At 39.4% G+C, this 20953-nt stretch overlaps 1 protein-coding gene across 2 annotated transcripts in view; it reads right to left on the reverse strand.

The window, feature by feature from the left end:
- Nucleotides 1–20953, reverse strand: part of SPTLC3 (serine palmitoyltransferase long chain base subunit 3) — a 124937-nt gene that overhangs the window by 95448 nt on the left and 8536 nt on the right. For both annotated transcript variants that reach the window (XM_024735438.1, XM_024735439.1), the window contains exons 3-5: nucleotides 7542–7724; nucleotides 1008–1162; nucleotides 219–367 (exon numbers count right to left, since the gene is read on the reverse strand). In XM_024735438.1, coding sequence (XP_024591206.1) covers nucleotides 219–367; nucleotides 1008–1162; nucleotides 7542–7724 — 487 coding nt within the window. The remainder of the gene's footprint in view (nucleotides 1–218; nucleotides 368–1007; nucleotides 1163–7541; nucleotides 7725–20953) is intronic.

The following is a 20953-nucleotide window of genomic DNA, read 5'->3' on the forward strand; positions in this document are numbered from 1 at the left end:
CAATTTTTTTTACTCTGGAGAATTAAAATCTTTAAAAACTGCCTAGTAAGAGCATAATGTTTGAAATTTCCAAAAAGACCGTTATATACCTTTTCCTTTTTGTGTTTTATAACAGCATTTTGAGGCACACCGTCTAGATATGATCTAGATTTGAGAAGTAGCCACAAGGAATCTGAGACCCAACTGGAAAAAAATTTCAAAATAGTGAATGTACGTACCCATTTCATGTCTGGTGCTGCCCACACCCAGGCCATATGTCTCTAAAACATCCTTTACTGTTTTCATAGATTCATCGTACTTGGCTGCCAGGCCAAGGAAGTTATAGGAACCCATATTGATGACATCTTTGATGATTCTTCCAGTAAACCTGCAGAGAGAAGGGCAGGTGAACACAAAGGGTATTCTCATTTAATATCATCCTAGTGCTCCAGAAAAGACTCTCACAAAGAGACCTTGGGTTTGGCCCAAGTCACATCTTTTCTTTTTGATTTGCCTTGTTGTCACCACAAAATGATTTGTCCTTAGAGGAGAGTCACCTCATAATGAACCTGGGCAGAGCATTGGGAAAAGGTTTCCAGGCCATGGAGTATTACTCAGCCCTGATTTGTCTTGGGTGCTTGCTTTCGTGACACCTGTGCTCTGGTTTAAATTTCAGCAAGGACTTTCTAAATCAGAAAGAGCCATGGTCATCACTGGCTCCCTCAGCAGGAAGTAGGAGGGTACAATTTGTCAATAAAGCTGAAAAGGACTCTTCCCGGCTGGCTCTGTGTATCCTGCACCTTCTGCCACTGATTCCTCTTTAATCGCAATACAAGTAAGCTGCCCTTGGCAACTTAATTATTGTGACTTCTCCCATTGGCATCATGAGAGCTTGCAAAGGGCTGAATGATGGAAGAGCAGCTGTTCTATTGCTTTGTGTTTTTTTTCAGATCTGTGATCTGGTGCCCATGCTAGAATTTCCTTGAAAGCATTTCTTTCAACCAAGCCCCTCCAGGTGGCCGCCTCACCTAAACGTCCAGTTGTAGTCATCTGACACCCTCTCCATCACATCAAACAGAGGCCCAGGGGCACTGCAGATGGGCCGGTTCCAGTTGTCTCTGATTCTCATGTAAAGGTTCCGTGTATAAAAATTCTCAAAGCTTTGATACAGCGGCACAAAATCCTGTAATAACAGAGGCAGAAGTTTACCTTTGGTCTCTCGCTTTTTGTAGTTCATTTGCAATTGAGCACAAAAAGACACGGAGGAACCATGAAAATATTCCATCTGCAAATATTTTGAGAAAGGTTCTTGGGTAAGGGGTTGGGTGGGGTCCACAAATAACTCTGTGAGTCCTCCACCTCCAAAGAACTTACATTTTAGTGGGGGAGGTAAAACCTGTGGCAAATAAAAGTAACAAAAATGACAGCAAAATACAAATCCCCAAATGAGTGCTGGAGACAACGAATCCCAGTGTTCCTGAGAGGGAGAATTGAGCTTGGGAACCTTCTTAGAATTCAAGAATAATGCCATTTCCCACAACGGGGATGGACCTGGAGATGATCATACTAAGTGAAGTAAGGCAGACAGAGAAAGACAAATACCATATGATATTCCTTATATGCTGAATCTAAAAAAAAATAAAGACACAAATGAACGTATTTACAAAACAGAAACAGACTCACAGACTTAGAGAACTAACTTACAGTTACCAGGGGGAAGGATTGGGGGGAGGGATAGATTGGGAGTTTGGGAGTGACATGTACTCTCTGCTATATTTAAAATAGATAACCAACAAGGACCAACTGTATAGCACAGGGAACTCTGCTCAATACTCTGTAATAAGCTAAGTGGGAAAAGAATTTGAAAAACAACAGATATATGTATATGTATAAAACTGAATCACTTTGCTGTATACCCAAAACTAACACTACATTGTTAATCAACCATATTCCAGTATGAAATAAAAATAAAAAAAGATCTGGTCCAGAGAAGAAGGCCTGCTTTGAGGGTACAGTTCTCCTATTCCTCTGCACAGGTGAGCTTCCTGCCTCTGTGTGGGTGTATTTTCACCCCGACCCATTCCTTTGAGCACCAGTGAGGTTTCTTCAGGAGCAGTCAATACCTTCCAAGGGTCACTGTCTTCTAGTCTCAGGTAAGCCTCCCACAGTTTTGTAACTATACCAAAAAATGAAACTGGACTAGATATTGCAAAAACAGAAGCACTGCAATGGGGTATATCCTTATCTAGTTGTAGATTTAACTCGTCACATGACCAACTCACTATATTTTTCTTCCTGACACAAAAGGCTAAGTGTGAAAGTGAACCCCAGGCCACAAGGACACAATCATTTTTGGGAGCAGGATATAGGAGGGTTGAACAAAACCTAATAATGCAGCCACAAAAATGCCTTTGTTTCTCCTACAATATGACACTCTTTCTTTATCCACTGTTAAGCTTGTAGGGTACCTTATCATTTTCCAAGTGTTATAGATACAGCAATCCTACTTTTATAGACAATTCAACAGAAAGTCAGAAACTCTGAGTGGACAGATTGGGATTTGTACCCAGTTCTATAACCAATGCTCTTTTGAATAAATCATGCTGCAGGGATAGGTACTTAAAAGGGATTGAAGAGAACATATCCATGGCACATTGTAAAAAATACTACCAAATTAGGAAAAATACTACCAAATTTGTCCCTTCTTTTTTTGGTTTAACTACTTGCCCATTCAGTAGCAAATAGAATCATGGATTTGTAGAGAGAGAAAGAATCATTATCAATCGTAGTTTTTCATTTGTGCCTACATTGACGCTTCTGTTCTCACCTAATATTTCTTTTTTATCATTATTTCCTCTTGAGAAACAGCTGTTTCTCCTACCAGGGTTGAGCTCAGAATAATAATAAAATATGTTTGTGTTTTCCCTTTTGTTGGGAAGGGTAACTGTAGTATAGACAGTTCTTTGAAGTATGAGAAACACAAAGTAAGGATGGCTAAATTTAATTTTTCTTATTAAGAAATTAGAGGAAGGTTGAATAAAGATAGCAGATTCAGTGCTTGTATGTATTCTACCAATCATCTAAAAGCTCTGTGAAATGACAAAAAGTAGATACTTAAAAACCAAAATAAATTTATAAATCATCAATGAATCAGAAATATTGAAGGATCACAAAAGATAGAACGTAAATAAGATCTGCTCAATGCAGAAACAAGACCACAGGAAACCGTAGCCCTAAAACATTTGCAGAGAAGACTGGTATGGACATACACTAACTGTAGGGATCCTTAAAGCCAAGAGTCGATAACTACAAGAAGTTGATACCCTGGGTGATTAATGAAGCAATATCTCTTTGTTCTTCTTTTATTGGGTTAATAAGTAAGAAGCAGTTGCATTGTCCACAGCACAAAGCACTGTAATGGGCAGCAAGAACTGACTGGAAGAACAAGGCCCCACTGTAGAGAGGTGGGGAGACCACACGGCAAGAACACAAGCCCCTGGTCCAGGCAACACATTCCATTTTCTTTCTACAATCACTCAAGACAGGTGAATGTGTAAGCAAATAAGGATTCCTAAATTAAAAAATGAGCGTAAAACAAAACGTCATCACTATTACAGGAAAACTAGCACAATAAGAGGCACCAAATTCAATAAGCAGAACTGACATTTAGTGAAAAGACTTCATAGAGCAAACAGAAAAAGAATTTAAAAATATGTAAGTAACGTGTTTAGAAAGACACAACGAAACAATGGATCCTTTTAAAGAATTAAACGTTCAAAAGTACAATGAACACAGCTGAGAAGTAAATTAATAAACTAGCATAGTCAGTTGACTAATCATTCCAGGACAGAGAAAAGAAAATATGAAGGAAAAGTCAAGAGATATGCAGGGCAGATTCAGAAGGTCCAATATCTCCCTAGAAGGATTTGCAAGATTGAAGGAAGGAGGAGAAGGAGGAGATGAGGTGAAAGAGGAGGAAAAGAAAGTTTAAAAAAAGGAGGAGGAGGAGGGGCAAGTTCCAGAGAGGAAGGAAGTTGTGAATCCTAAGACGTAAATAGTCTATCAGGTCCTGAATAGAGCAAATAAGGAAAAACCCACACCAAGCTACATCCTGGTTAAATTTCAGAAGTCAAAGGGAAGAATCTCAAAAGGCATCAGAAAAGGGAGAAAGGCAGTTTATAGACAAGGGAATATGAATTAGACTGCTTCGGACTTTTCTTAGGTGACAATGGTGGAAAAGAGTATGAGGGAAAATTATTTTGAACTTAAAATCCTATAATCAGCCAAACCAGCAAACAAATGTGAAAATCCAGGTAAAAACTTTCCAATATATGTATGTAAGAAGTCTTGAGTTTACTTCCCTTTTCTATAATAATTGAGCATGTACCTCAATAATACAATGAAATAACTATGGAGGAAGACAGATGCCAGAAAAAATAGTGAGTGAAGAAACTGATGGAAGATGGTTTAGCCCAAGTAGTGTTATATTTGTAGTATAAAGAAACAGAAACTAAAAATTCACAAATAAACGACAACATGGAGAATGGGTATGTGGGAGAAAGAAAGTGCAACTTTATTAAATTCTTCTCCTGGTCAGGGGAAGACTCTAGTTACTAAATAATGGTAACTAAATTGTAAATATATGTGTTAAATATTCGAAGAGGACCATTAAAAAACCAGTGAGGGATATATTATATATAACTACCTAACAGGGACAAGGAGCAAAAGGGGAGGGGGAAGGGTAAGCTGTGAAAAAGTGAGAGAGTAGCATGGACATATATACACTACCAAATGTAAAATAGATAGCTAGTGGGAAACAGTCGCATAGCACAGGGAGATCAGCTCGGTGCTTTGTGACCACCTAGAGGGGTGGGATAGCGAGGATGGGAGGGAGGGAGACACAAGAAGGAAGAGATATGGGAACATATGTATATGTATAACTGATTCACTTTGTTATAACTAACACACCATTAAAAAAATAAAGTTGTACTAGTTTCAGGCTTACAGCACAGATTATAGGTTATGACAAGATATTGAATATAGTTCCCTGTGCTATCGTAGGTCCTTATTATTTATCTATTTTGTATATAGTAGTGTGTATCTGTTAATCCCAGCCTCCTAATTTATCCCTCACCGGCTCTTTCCCCTTTGATAACCATAAGTCTGTTTCTATGTCTGTGAGTCTATTTCTATTTTGTAAATAAGTTCATTTGTATCATTTGTTTAGATGCCACATATAACTGATATTGTATGATATTTGTCTTTCTCTGTCTGACTTACTTCACTTAGTGTGACAATCTCTAGGTCCATCCATGCTGCAAATGGCATGGTTTCCTTCTTTCTTATAGCTGAGTAATCCTAACTCCATCTCTTAAACCTCTCTTGGCCTCGCCTATTATCACCATCCCTATTATCACTACCCTGGTCCCAGCCCAAGGGCTCATCTAGATTTTTTTTCAAACTGGACTTCTGCCTCAGCCTCTTAACTGGTTTTTTTGGCCCCTATATTGTCCTGTAAATCCATTTTTTATAGGGCAGGGAACATGATCTTTCTAATCTGCAAATCTGCATTCCTCTGCCTGAAATCCTTCAATGCCTTCTCATTGTTCTAATAAATGCCCATGGCTTATAAAAACCCATTATAGTATGGTCCCTGCTTGCCTCTCAAGCAATCTTTCTCCCCATATGCTCCCACTCTCACTCGTAACACTCTGGTCATTAGAATTCATTGGTTCCTTAAATGTACAATGCTTTCTCTGACCTCTGGGCCACTTTGCATCACATTTCCTCTCCCTGAAGACTCCTTCCAGCTCATCTTGCCTCACCCTTTGCCTTACTACTTACTCTTTAGCCCTTAGATGTCAATTTAACTTTCTCTTCCTCCCAGAAGTCTTCCCTGAACACCAAGTTCAGGTTAAATGTTTCTCTTCTTTGCTTCCTTGATGTCGTCTACTTACCTCTATGGTACCTCTTGTCAAATTCCATTGGAACCGCTTTTTTTTTTTTTTTATGGTTAGCTCTCTGAAAGCAGGAACCATTATCTGCCTTAGTTATTCCTATATTCCAAGACTGTAATACAGTGCCTGGCACAAGATACATGCTCCAAACAAACCTGACTTGATTAGTGAGTTAATGAATGCTTTGACACAAGCAGTGCCCTCTTCAGAGAGTGTCTTCCTTCTCACCCTTGCTCACTAGAAAAACTCCTGCTCACCGTGCAAGCCCCAATATCATGCCTTCCTGACTCCTTAAGAGAATCACAGGGCACAGATCCCTGTTTCCTTTGTCACCTTCTGCCCCATCATCACTTTTTATCATTTGTTTTGCTGGTGAGTCTGTTTTGCACACCAGACTTCAAATTCTCCCATGGAAGGACCTATAGTTTCTTCTCTATTAGCCTCCATTACTTGGTAGAGAGCATATACTCAAATACTTGCTAAAGGTAGGAGAGAGTACAATAATAAAGCTGGGCCTGATTTTCTTCTGAAGGTGATATGCTTGACTTAAGGTAATTGCAAAATAAGTGTTCTACATGATTTGTTCATGGTTATGTTACTGTAACAAGAGTTTAGCTTACCATGGGTACTAGTCACTAAGTTACAAGATTTGAAGTTCTCTCATTACATTGAAGTTCATACCTTACCTATGTTCTTTGCTCAGCTGTATTCAAGGCTCCATCATGTGGAATAATCTATGGCCACAATCGTATATTCCAAAGCAAGTTTTAGGAAAAAGAGGTTCATGGCATCATAAATCATTTGAACCAACTTTGGAAAACATGTTAAAAGGATGCAGGCTGCTCACAGGTCTCTTAATATTTTCCAGGTTGTCCTGTTAGCTCTATGTGAAAAGGGGATGATGTAGATTTTTATAGGTTAATTATTGAAAGTATCTAGATCAGTGGTTCTACACAGGGTGATTTTGCACTCTGTGAGGAATTTGGCAATGTCTGGAGGCATTTTTCATTGTCACAAGTATGTGGGAGAGTGCTAATTACATCTAGTGGGTAAAGGTCAGGGATGCTGTTAAAATTTCTACAATGCACAGGGCAGCCTCCCATATCAAAGAATTATCCAGTCTGAAATGTCAGTAGTGCCAGAGTTGAGAAACTCTGACCTAGATGAAATAAAAGTCCCACATTTCACTCAAACACTCTTTCCTCTTCCAGGATAGAACATAAATAATACTCAACTGACACCTAGAAGACCAGAAGAAAGTTCCACTCACGTGTTGTCACTCTTATATTTTGATTTTTCACCTTTAAAATGCTATTTTAATATCTATATCATGGGATTGTTATAAAAATTAAATATGATAATGTACAAGAAAAACTTTAGTTCAGTCTGGCAAATAGTAGTTGCTCAATAAATGTTTGTAAAAAACAAGTACGTGAATACACAGGGAATGTTTGGGGGTTTATGGGGTGCAGGGGAATAGAATTTACCCTGGATAGTTCCTGAGTGTATCTCTCTTTTTAGGATCTGTACACACATCACCACTTGTGAGAACACTTTACAGAAGAATTGGCATTGACAAAGACCCAGGGAGGTGTTCATACGTACCTTTTGCTTTTCTCTCTCTATGGCTGCATTGCATTTTTCTATTCCCCAGTTTCTCAAAAAATCTCTGAGATAGCCAAACAGCGTTCCAATTCCATATCCCAAGTAAGTGAAAACCATAACATGTAGAGGTGCTTCCTCAAAGGATTCAACCATTGGCTTATAAAAATTTGAATTTCCATTTTGCTGAAAAGACAAAAGAAAGTGGAAAATTACTACTCTTCCATTACAATAAACTATGATATTAAAAATTTTGGACTTTCGACCTTTTACATTTCAAAGAACATATTTAAGATTTGAAAAACTGCTTGGAGAAAATTGGAAACTGATCATTGAAGAGGGTAATCAGCAACGTACATTTTATTTCACAAATCCTAATGAAATAATTAATTCAGGAAAAAATTCTCAACAGATTCTAAATCCATTAAGTGAAAAATTAATAAGCAATAGGGCTTTTGCAAGATGCCAAAGTATAACCCTATTAGTTACTCCCCAAACACAAACTTGGGGTTACACTTCAGCCAGGTGATCAAATTACATCACAGATGTTAGAACAACTCACCACTCTATGCTCTTGTCGTGATGTAATATTTAATACACTGATGACATATTTAACCTGAATTTAGTCAAGCTCTAATATCTGACTTCCATTTTACAAGAAATATCAGGTAAATGACTTCATGAGGAAACAGATAATCCACAATGTGGGACTTTTTATATGACAATTGGCTTGGTCTTTAAAAGCAAAACATAAACAAGTGGGACTACATCAAACCAAAAAGCTTTTGCACAGCAAAAGAAATGATCAATGAAATGAAAATGCAACCTACAGAATGAGAAAAAAATATTTGCAAACCATATATCTGATAATATGTTAATACCCAAAATATATAAGGAACTCATACAAGTAAAAAACAAATAATCCAATTAAAAATGGGAGGAGAACCTGAATAGACATTTTCCCAAAGAAGACATCCAAGTGGCTAGCAGTTATATGAAAAGGTGCTCAACATCACAAATCATCAGGGAATGCAAATTAAAATCACAATTAGATATCACCTGACACCTGCTAGCCCGGCTATTACCAAAAAAAAGAGAGATAACAAATGTTGGTGAGGATATGGAGAAAAGGGAGCCCTTGTGGACTGCTAGTGGGAATGTAAACTGGTACAATCATTATGGAAAACTGTATGACGTTTCCTCCAAAAATTAAAACAATTACCATATGACCCAGCAATCCCACTTTTGGGCATATATTCATAGGAAATGAAATCAGTATCTTGAAGAGATATTTGCACTTCCGTGTTCACTGCAGCATTATTCACAGCAGCTAAGATACAGAAATGATCTAAGTGTGTACTGATGGATGAATGGATAAAGAAAATGTGGGTTTTGTACACACACACATGAATCTTATTCAGCCACACACACACAAAAAATTCAGTCATTTGTAAAACATAGATGAACCTAGAGTATGTTATGCTAAGTGAAACAAGCCAGACTCAAGAAGCCAAATACTGCCTTATCTCACTTATATGTGAAATCTAAAAAAGCTGAACTCACAGAAACAGAGAGTAGACTGGTGATTACCAGACAGTGGGTGGGGAAAACAGGGAGGTGTTGGTCAAAGGGTACAAGCCTTCAGTTATAAGATGAAGAAGTTCCGGGGAGCTAATGTACAGCATGGTACCTATAGGTAGTAATATTGTATAGTATGCTTGAAATTTGCTAAAACAGTAGATCTAAAGTGTTCTCATCACACGCAGACACACACACACACACACACACACACACACACACACAGGTAGGTAAGTGAGGTGATAGATGTGTTAATTAGCTTGATTGCGGTAATAATTTCATAACGTATACATATATCAAGTCATGTACACCTCAAGTACATACAATTATTACTTATTAACTATACCTCAATCAAGCTGGAAAAAAAAAGAGTAAAGAGTGGGAGAGGGAACTTAAGAGACACCCAAGTGCACTGTGTATTCTTTCATTAGATCCTCTTTTTCTGTTTTTTGTAAAAAAAAACTGGTAAAAAAAACATATTTTGAACAACTGTGGAAATCCAAATGTGTACTGGAAATATATATTATTGAGGAGTTAATTTTGTTAAGAGTGAGAGTAGTAGTATAGTTATGTGGGAGGATGCTTTAATCTTCGTCAATGCATGCTGAAGGATTAAGGAAGGTGAAGTGTTATAACAGCTCTAATTTTCTTTCAAATGGTTCATCAAAAATTAAACACATACATAAAGCAATTTTGGGAAAATGTTGAATCTAGATGGAGGTTATACAGGTGGGCGATTCTTATATTATTTTTTCATTTTTCAGCATGTTTGAAAATTTTCATAATAAAAAGTCAAAGTAAATATTTCTCTCATTTATTTTAGGTGTCACCATGATGGTGGAAAGTAGACTTTTAATATCAAACCATTCTTATTCCTGCTTAATTGATTTTCACATGGTAGCTCAATGTTTGCTCAATGCATTAGTGAATAAATTATTCTTAACACTACTAATTAAGTTTTTGTCTTTAATAAATATTTATACATTTATTCATATTTTTATTCAACAAATATAATACAATCCTTGGATTCCCTATTTCCCAATGAGATGATCCATAAGAAGTGTTTTGACCATTTTTAGTGATTTACAGTGTCATTTGTCTACTAATAATTTATTAATTTAGCTTACACATATATATTTAAAATGATATATTATATAAAAATTATGTTAATTAGAAGTAGTGTTTTTGCTACTCTCATACTATAAGCACTATTAGATTCCACAAACACAGTTTTCTAGACTATATTGCCTTTATTTCCTCTATTCTATTTGAGATGCAGTATTTTTGGAATCTGTGTGACAGTCTCTGGAAGTTTTATCCCAAGCCACAAAATATGTGACAATCAAAAAAACAATCTATCTGATAGATGAATATTTTTTATTTATATTACTTGTTTTTAAAGTAACTTTTAAAAAGCCCTTTTATAATGAGATTTTACACTTGAATTGCTCAGTCAAAAGTCCACAAAATATTATTAAATCTTATTAAAATTCCTTAACTCCTTATTATCCATTATATCAGTGTTGTAACTGAGCAGGGCCCTATGCAGCCTTCCCAGAATAGACCCACCCCATGTCATCCACCTGCTGTTTTTCTATAGGAAAACTTTAGTCAAAGAATAAATTTAATCAGAGAAGTGAGAAAATGCAGAAAGGAAAACAGCCAAGCAAGACAAAATAATAATGCTTCAGTCATTAAACAAACTCAAGGACCTTTAGTTCTTCCTCAAGGACTATAGATAATATTCTGAGCCATGTCCTTTGAGCTGTTTTGTAGATACTGAAGCCCCCAGCAGGTGGGAGAAGTTAGCTGCATGCTGCCCACAAGCACGTAGACCCCAGACCAGTTGGAACCAGGAGGTCGATGATGCTGATTCCTCATTACCTCACCACCGACCAGTCAGAAGAACGACCATGAACTGACCATCCCCTGCTTTTTGAACACTGTAAGACTTCTCACTACCCCTTCCAGGGTGGGACACACAGTTGGGCAGGCATTAGCTCGCCGTGAACCCCTTTGCCTGGCAAAGCAATAAAGCTATTATTTTCTACTTTACCCAAAATTCTGTCTCCACGTTTCTATTCAGCACCAGAGTACAGAGGCCGAGTTTTGGCAACAGTGTCTTCTCCAGACAAACCAAGCTAACATTAATGGACGCTGCTTTTGTCTAATATCTTCCCCAAATACTACCGGGTGGTTTAAAATAATTAAAGTGAGAGAGCATTGCATAATATGAGGTCTTGAATGGAAGGTGAAGGAAAGAATATAACAAATACCTTGTATTTGGGAACATAGGGCACTAACTGGATGTCTTGCATGAACCATCAACATGCTAGGTTCTGGGAATTCCAAGATGACAGACCCCGTCCCTGCTCCTGAGTTCTTGACCTCCCTTTACGCCCTCACACCAGTCGTAGGTCTGATGGATGGCCAATCTTCCTAGTCTAGTGTGAACTTTTGGCTCCCTTCCTGGGTTCTGTTCTGTCTGTGACCTTTGAACTGCATCCATCTCTAGCATGCCTGGTGACTTCCTGGCCCAGTTAAGATCCACCTTCTGGTTCTTTCCACATCATGGGGATACCCAAGGGGCTTACTTCCTTCCTGGAGTTGTCCAGACTCTAGCAAAAGGGGCTGAGAGCCTCATGAAAAATGTTTGACGAACTTTTGTGACTGGTTCGGTATGAGGTCAAGGAAGAGGTCATGACAGTATCTGCGAGGAGTGTTATAGGAATGTGGATAAGAAGAAAGCGGAGATTAGAAGAAGGACTGCTTGTGGGGGAAGACAATGAGTGTGCACGGGACCTGCTGAGTTGGGGTGGTGTCTGCTTGCGTAAGTGAGGGTATTTGGGGGCAGTTAGAGATGCAGGAAAAGAGAAAGGCCTAGCTGAAGTATACGATCTAGGACTCAACTACTCTGAGGCCCAGCGTGAACCACAGTTAAAGGCAAATGTGATAAAGCACAAAATAAAAAGAAGAGCAGGAAGCTTGGGACCAAAATTTGGGACCCCCTGATTTTAAGGGCACCGTAGACGAAGAAAGGTGAGTGAAGGGCATCCAGTGTGGGTGACTTCAGAACCTAGATTTAATGTGCTCACAAATGAACCCCTTGGGCTGACTTAGAGGATGGCTAAGTCACATAGGCACATATAAAAAGAGAAACTTCCAGGACATTCAACGCCATCCTGTGAGGATCAGTGGGTTTTCCTCTTTTCCTTACCTGGCCCTGTAGCCGGGTAACTGTCCTTTTCCTAACTGTCCTCTGCTGCCCCCCCCCTCACCACCACCCCACACACATAGACACCTTGGCTTGCCTAATATCCACTGTTTAAGACCCAGTTCTGGCTTCACTTCTTTTTTTTTTTTCGGTACATGGGCCTCTCACTGCTGTGGCCTCTTCCTTTGCGGAGCACAGGCTCCGGATGCGCAGGCTCAGTGGCCATGGCTCACGGGCCCAGCCTCTCCGCGGCATGTGGGATCTTCCCGGACCGGGGCACGAACCTGTGTTCCCTGCATCGGCAGGTGGACTCTCAACCACTGCGCCACCAGGGAAGCTCCTGGCTTCACTTCTTAAAAAGATCCAGGCTAGGTGTTATCACTACATAATACCATTATAACACTCACAACATTGTATTACAATACTATTTTTAGGAAGACAAATTATTTAATAAAAGGACAGAAAATAAAGGATCACTTGCAAAAAATAATAGCTTTTATTATCTCTCACTCAGGCCTTTTGAATATTTCAAATATTTTCACACTATTGTCCATTGTGGTGGAGACTGGCTGTGCATCAGACCATTTCCCTCTCCTCTTTCTCATGGCCAGGCTACATGCCCCACGTCCCTTGCAGACACGTGTATGACTGACCAGTGTGAAGTTGGTAGAAGTGAAATGTGCCATTTCTGTGCTTGGCCCACAAGAGCTTCTCTCACGATCCATCTCTTTCTCTCTTTTCCCTATTGTCATCTGAATTCTGATGGCCAAGGTGACCTTGGAAGCCACACAGTGTCGTCTGCAGAGCTTTGTCAGCCAGGTGCCCTGAATTACCGTGTGGAGCAGAGTCTTCACCTCCTCCCCCTCCAGCTTCCTGCCACTGCCCATAAGACTTAATATGAGTGAGAAATAAACTTCTATTGGGTTATGCCACTGAGATGTGGTGGCTCATTTTTTATGTCATCTAGTATTACCTTAATGAATAGATACTATAAGAATTGTGTTAAAATTCTTTCATGTCTAAATCTTGTTTGGAAGAAGTCTGAGAACTGAGTTACCTCCCCAAGCAAAAGGGTGCATCAGGACCTGTCTTCACTGGCCAACATTCAAATTTAAATCTGGGGAATGTAAACTGGTGCAGCCACTATGGAAAACAGTATGAAGGTTCCTCAAAAAACTAAAAATAGAACAACAATATGATCCAGCAGTCCCACTCCTGGGTAATTATCCAAAGAAAATGAAAACACTGATTTGAAAAGATATATGTACCCCAATGTATGAGTGTCTCTCTCTCTCTCTCTCTCTCTCTCTCTATATATATATATATATATATATATAAACAGAATATTACTCAGCTATAAAAACATAATGAAATTTTGCCATTTGCAACAACATGGGTAGACCTGGAGGATATTACACTTAGTGAAGTAAGTCAGACAGAGAAAAACAAATACTGTATATTCTCATTTATATGTGGAATCTAACAAAATAAAACAAATGAATATAACAAAACAGAAATAGACTAATAGATACAGAGAACAAACTAGTGGTTACCAGTGCAGTGGGGAGGGGCAAGATAGAGGAAGGTGATTAAGATGTATAAACTACTATGTATGAACTAAATAAGATACAAGGATGTAATGTACAGCACAGGGAATATAACTGATATTTTATAATAACTTTAAATGGAGTATAATTTATAAAAATATCAAATCATTATGTTGTACACCTGAAACTAGTATAGCATTGTAAATCAACTGTACTTTAATTTAAAAAAAAGATAGAATGGGATCATCAATCAGTCAATCAATAAATCTGGTGAAGTTGTCAAAGATTCAATTGTTGAGTTATTGAGCATCTCTGAGTGTTAGGTGCTGCATGACAGAAAGAAATACAGAAGTCAGCGAGAGAGACAGACAGATTATAAACATGGAACTTTTTGAGGGGACAAGTTCTTTATGTGTTAACTATTCCAACCTTTCTTTGTAGTGATGCCCAAGTTCAGTCGTTGAGAGGCTCACTTGTTTTCCCATGGTTTTCCCATCCACCACCAGAGAAGTTAGCAAAGAGGTCAGGGAAGCCCATGAAGGGTCCCACCATCCACATTTCCAGATTGGGAAGTCAGGGATTCACAGAAAAGGCAGGATGGCTTGGAGAGGACTAAATGGAGTCCCTAGCAGTGTGCCCCATGAAAATCTGCTGTAGGACTGAGTGAATGGGAGAGAAAAAGAGAGCCAAGACTGGAAAATGTTGAGGAAGGAGGTGAGGGCCTCCCAGGACAGGAGAACCAGCATGGGCACTTGTTAGTGAGTAGAAACGAGAGGAACGGGACCATGCAAGGACTTCTGGCTGGACCTCATGTGTTGCCTGCTTGGAGATGTGGTGTGTAGTGCCTGCTGAAATTGAACAGGCCTTCTCTGCAGGATAAGCCAGACTTTCTGTTTCAAAGAGAAGTGAAAAAGAAATACAGGGAAGAAAGATTCGTAGGATCCTACCTGGGATGACAGCGGGGGTGGAGGCCCTAAAGTCAGTTGGACATAATTGAACTTTGGAACAAAGTGGCTGTCCTTCACCACCCTGCAATGACTGCAATCTTCTAATTTTACTCACAACCAGCTGGATCACTTGAGAGGCACAGAGCTTTCCTGAAGTTATCCTGATAAACCAGAGAAAACAATGCATCATTGCTTTAATATCATTGAAATTAACTACAACCTGCTATCTTCTTGTTCAGTTATGATGTTCTCAGTCCAGGTGAGAACAGCGCTTATCTCTGAGGTGCTCAAAGCTTTTGTGGCCATGATTTTATTTACTTACATGGTATTCCTAAGAGGTAGGTTGTGGATAGCTGTGATAGAATTAGAATTACCTTCACTTAATAAGATAGTCACAGGGCGTTAGGCAATTTCCCCAAGGTTATAAAGCAGGCAAAGTCAGGATGAAGTTGAATTTCTCAAGTGCACAGCACCAGGGTTGAATCAGAAAGAAGCTCTAAGTTAGATCTTTGAGATGTGACAGATTGGAACATGTTTCAGAAATAGACATGGGGCTGACTCCTTGTCCTTCCCAGGTGGGTACTGGCAGCTGTCAACACTCATGGGACGGCTGACTACCATGTGCATGTACCTGTGCTAGGCACTGGGTCATTCAGGTAGTTTCTCTTATGGCTTCCATCCCCATGGAACTCATGGACTAAGGTGGGGATAAAACATGTGTACAGAAATACAACTCTTCAGGATTAGAGAGCAAGAAGTCTCCAGTGGCAACATCCCAGAAGTCTAATGTCATTCCATAGTTATACATTTGTTCATTTTTTTCTTCCTTTATTTATTTACGTTTTTAATTGCAGTATAGTTGATTTACAGTGTTGTGTTAGTTTCAGCAAAGTGCTTCAGTTATACACACACACACACACACACATATATATATTCTTTTTCACATTCTTTTCCATTTTAGGTTATTACAAGATATTGAATATAGTTCCCTGTGCCATACAGTAGGTCCTTGTTGGTTATCTATTTTATATATAGTAGTGTATATCTGTTAATTCCAAACTCCTAATTTATCCCTCCCCCCCGCCCCCCACGTTTCCCCTTTGGTGACCATGTTTGTCTTTTATATCTGTGAGTCTATTTCTGTTTTGTAAATAAGTTCATTTGTATCCTTTTTTTAGATATCACATATAAGCGATATCATATGATATTTGTCTTTCTCTGTCCTACTTCACTTAGTATGATCATCTCTAGGCATATTTGTTCGTTCATTCATCCAACAAATACATATTGAGTACGTACTCTGTGCTAGCTGCTGTGCTCTGTCCAGGTGACACAGTGGTGACCAGGAAGGACAGAACCCCTGACCTCATGACACTCATAGTCTATATGTGAACCATCCAATACAATAATCATTAGCCACATGTGGCTACTTACATTCAAACTTAAATCATTCAAGTTAAATATATTTAGAGATTTAGGTTATCAGTTGCATGAGCCATATTTCAAATGTTGGACAACCACACATGGCTGGTGGCTACCTTACTGGGTGGGACAGTCACACAGTATTTCCATCATCACAGCAGGTTCCGTTGTTCCGAGGTCTGCAAATTATGGTCCACAAGCCATATCTGGCCTACCCCTTGCTTTTGCTATTTTCTTTCAAAATAAAGTTTTATTGGAACACAGTGACACCCGTTTGTTTATTGTTGTCCACGGCTGCTTTCACACTGCAAAGGCAGAGTTGAGTAACTGAGACAGGGACTTCGTGTCCCAAAGAACTGAAAATATTTACTGTCTGGCCCATTACAGAGAAAGTGTGCCAGCCCCCGGTCTAGATGAAAATACAGACCAGAGCAAATACTTACAAAAAGGGAAATGAAGGATAAGTCAGGGATCTATTGGAGCGGACAGGATGGGATCTGGCCTAGTCCAGGAAAAGAGAAAGGCCTCCCTAAAGAAGATGATGCTTAAAATAAGATCTGAATAGTCAGTAGGAGTTGATGAGGTGCAGTATTCCCAGCAGGAGGAAGAACCCAAAGAACTGTGGGGAGGGAAGCGGGTAGGGTGGTGGGCTGGCAGGGGTAGTGAGGGGGCAGGCATGGCTGTAGGTCAGTTCTAAAAGGGGAACTCCATCCACTTTGTCCATCATTAGTACTCCAGGGCTTAGAAGGGCATCTGATACGAAGTAGGTATCCAATAAATCTTTGATGAATCAACGGATGAATCAGCGGGGAGGTTGTGCAGAGCTCGTAAACTGAGCTTAGGACCACAGCCTTGATCCTGACAAGGGAAGCCATTGACGAGCTGTAAGCAAATGCCAGTCTAAAAACCTGATCTGATATGTGTTTTCAAAAGGCCCCCTGCAAAGCCATGCATGTGAATGGGTCTTCAGGGAGCCCTGACGTACCAATGATTCACAGTGATTCATGGCTGTATGGTCGGTAATTTTGAGAAAGATAAATATCATATGATATCTCTTATATGCAGAATCTTAAAAAAGATTATACAAATGAACTTATTTGCAAAACAGAGCTCACAGACTTAGAGAATGGACTTATGGTTACCGGGGGAAAAAGGATACGGGGTGGAGGGATAGATTGGGAGTTTGGGATTGACATATAAACACTGCTATATTTAAAATAGATAACCAACAAGGACCTACTGTATAGCACAGGGAACTCTGCTCAATATTCTGTAATAACCTAAGTGGGAATAGAATTTGAAAAAGAATAGATACAAGTATATGTATAACTGAATCACTTTGCTGTACACCTGAAACTAACATACCATTGTTAATCAACTATAATCCAATATAAAATAAAATAAAGTTTCTCTTGTATCCCTTGCAGAAGAATATTTGATGAAACATACTCGTTCCATTGATCCTGAACTTTTGAACCTATGACCAAAAATCAAAAGGAAAATGTTTCTTGAGCTGCATGAGAACGAACCAACACCAGAGACGTGCTTTGCCATGGAAGTGAGGTGTGTACTGTAGCATCTCCTTCCCGTGCCAGGCAGCTGATGACTCATAGGTGAGTTAAAAAAAGGGTGGGGCTCTGGAAGCACACAAAACGTGGTTGGCTGAGCTCAGGGGACTGAACTTGGATTAGAAACAATGGTTTTTCTCTTTGAATCAAATTGAAACAATTTCTTCTTGCACCTTGATGATTCTGAACTACCATCTCTGGACCCCAACCAAAACTTCTCATCCCCTGAACATGGACCAAAGAGTGCCTGCCGTTCAACAACCTGAAAGAGCAGAAAATCCACCTACCCAGAAAGAGAGAAAGTTGCCGAGGATTCCATTGTTCTTCCTTCCCTGTGTGTTTATCAGGATTTGGCTCATGGCTGTACAGACCTATTCTCCTTGCCTCCTTCCCTCCTCTGCCTATCACCCTATAAAACCACTCACAATTTATGCACATCAAGAGCAGCCTAGGTTCATCTTCAACCTATAACCTGACTCATCTTTTGCTTGCCTTTGAAGACAGAATGTGTCCTTAAAGAGATGATGCTTAGTTGAATGTATACAGTTTTTTTGGCTGGAATCTTTGGTGTTCATGGAAGGCAGAGCATATTTGATTTTCCATGAAAACGTTTTGCTTCTTGGGAAAGTAAGCATAATGTCTCCAAACAACCAATTGCCCAAGAGTATGACAACATAACAATTTGTTTCTTTGCTTCCAAAACATCTGATAACATCCATGGTCACAGCTATAATTATCTGATTAACTTTTCTTATGTGGCATATAATGTTGAAAAAAAAAGTAACTTCTCCCAGAGCAGTGCTAGCCTTGACTAATTTTTACCTGTACTCCTGAATCAACCATTTAAAAATTCCAGGCATTTTTTTTTAGCCATCATAATTTATGAGCCTTAAGTAATGGCTGGGTGCAAGGCATGGGTCATCTGATTGGTATAAAGATCGATATTACACTTAAAAAGAGAAAACTGACATTCGTGACCTATTTATTTCAGCCATTGTATCATTTTCCCAGGTCACTATGTGGAGAACTTCTGTATCTTAGTCTGTAGACACCTGATTCAGTGGTTTTGCAAAGAACTGACCGATGGGAAGCCATCAGTCAGATGGGAAGCCATCTAATGCCAGCCCCTTTTGCATAAACTTACAAACCAATCCGTCAAATCTTAACATCGGTTGTGAGATTTTCCCAAGTACCCCTAAGTTATTTGCATGGTTTGGCAAAAGCTGTTATTGCCAAGGGCTCCTTCGGGGTTTGTTTTGTACTATGAAAAGCAGTATTGTGTAGAGGATCTAGAAACTGGCAGTGGACAGGTGTGTGTCTTGCCCTGGATTGGCCATTTTGAGATATGGGCAAGTGTGCCTCAGTTCTGTTCTATTCTATTAAGTGAGAAATGTGCCACTAACATCTAGAAAATGAGATAACATGCTTCTCTGAGATCTGAGATCATTTCTGCCATGATTATTCCAGTATTTGAGATGATCTGGAGCCTAGTTTCCTTCAGACTATCAGAGTAGGTGACTGGGAAACATGCCATGTTGCAAGACCTAAGAATCCTTAACGCATCATCAATGTCATTGCCTCCGGGGAGACTCAGCAAAGGAACCAAGAAATTAATTGACTTGTGCTCCCCTGCTGGGTCTGGAAGCAAGCTTTCAGGATGGCCTGTGTTTGAAAATGAAGTTGAGGCTGTACAAGGGCTCAGAAGAAGGTAATTCTGGGGAGTACACATGCTACATGCCTTGAGGATGTAAAGACAAAGGTCAATGATTTTTAAAGAAAGATTTATAGGAAGTTGTGCTGTCTGGTGTGCCGTGTAAAATCACTTTGCTGCCTGGCTATGGAAATCTAAGGTAGAAACTAACATTTTACAAGACTTTCAGAATCTTACAGATTTCTAAAAATTACTAAAACGGACTCCCAAATCTGCTCTTCTGAGTAAGTGTAATAACCAAAATAGCACTTTTTCTCTTGCTGTGAATTAATCTGCTGAGGAATAGAGGTGCTGATTTTTTTTTTTTTTTTTTTTTTTTTTTTTTTTTTTTTTTTTTTTTACTTCCTATCTGTTCTTGTAAAGGAACAGTTGACAGAGCTGTATGCACTGAGTAAGGGCTTGAAAAATACCTACGTATCCAGTCCTTTGAGACATTCCTGAACTTAGAGTTAAAAATGTCTGGGATTCTTGTCCAGCTCTGTCCCCATCATCCTTGTGTCTTTGGTCTCATTATCTTTCTTAGCTCTGTTTTGTTCATTCCAAAATGGGTCGGTAGCACTCAATACTTCACAGCATTGCTGTGAAAGTCCAACGACACGTTGGATATAAGGATCATTATAGTTGATGCTGAAGGTTAAAGGGGCAAAACATTGGTTGCTTTTTAAAGAAATCATTCTAAGCCATGCATGCGCCACCATATTTACTTCTTACAATGATTCTATTAGTCAGGCACTACTATTATCCTCATCTTCCAGATAAGGAAACTGAGGCACAGAGATTAAGCTGCTTGTCCAAGGTCATAGAGCGACCGATGTGAAGCTGAAATTCAAGCCCAGGCGGTGCGAAGGGGAGGCCCTGCTCCCAACCTCTATATGATGGTTCAGTTTACTAGGACAGTAGGGCAGGAGATGGCAACAATTTATGTGATATTACGGGTCAGGAAATCCTCCTATTACTTGCCACCCGTGTGGGTGATTATCTGACCTCTTTGAAACTTGGGTCCTTATACGTGAAATTTGAAAACAATAGGTGAGAATTAACAATACTTCAAAAAGCGTAAATACGTGGAGGGACCTTGTGTGTGGCAGCAATCATTACTGTAATTAATACTGATTTCTCTGACATGCTTTTCTAAGATAGGCAAAGAGGGAGGCTTTCTCCACGTGGCTCTTATTTTGGGAGATAGGAGAGGTCTTTACATCTTCCATGAGACAAATGCAACTTGGCATCATCAATTTTGAAATTGAAGCTAAAGAATTTGCAATAGCAGATACCACTCTGAGCCATCAAATACTGTAGTCCCTGGCTGTTTGCTTCCACAGGTTGGAGGTTTCAGAAACAAATGCACCTTTCCAGAAAGGGCCTTGGTCTGGGTATCAAGAGACCAGAGTGGGGGAGGGTGCCTCACACTGGTGTGACCTGTGAGAC

This window comes from Neophocaena asiaeorientalis, unplaced genomic scaffold, assembly GCF_003031525.2.
Source record: "Neophocaena asiaeorientalis asiaeorientalis breed wild unplaced genomic scaffold, Neophocaena_asiaeorientalis_V1.1 scaffold64, whole genome shotgun sequence".
In the NCBI taxonomy this organism is placed as follows: Eukaryota; Metazoa; Chordata; class Mammalia; order Artiodactyla; family Phocoenidae; genus Neophocaena; species Neophocaena asiaeorientalis.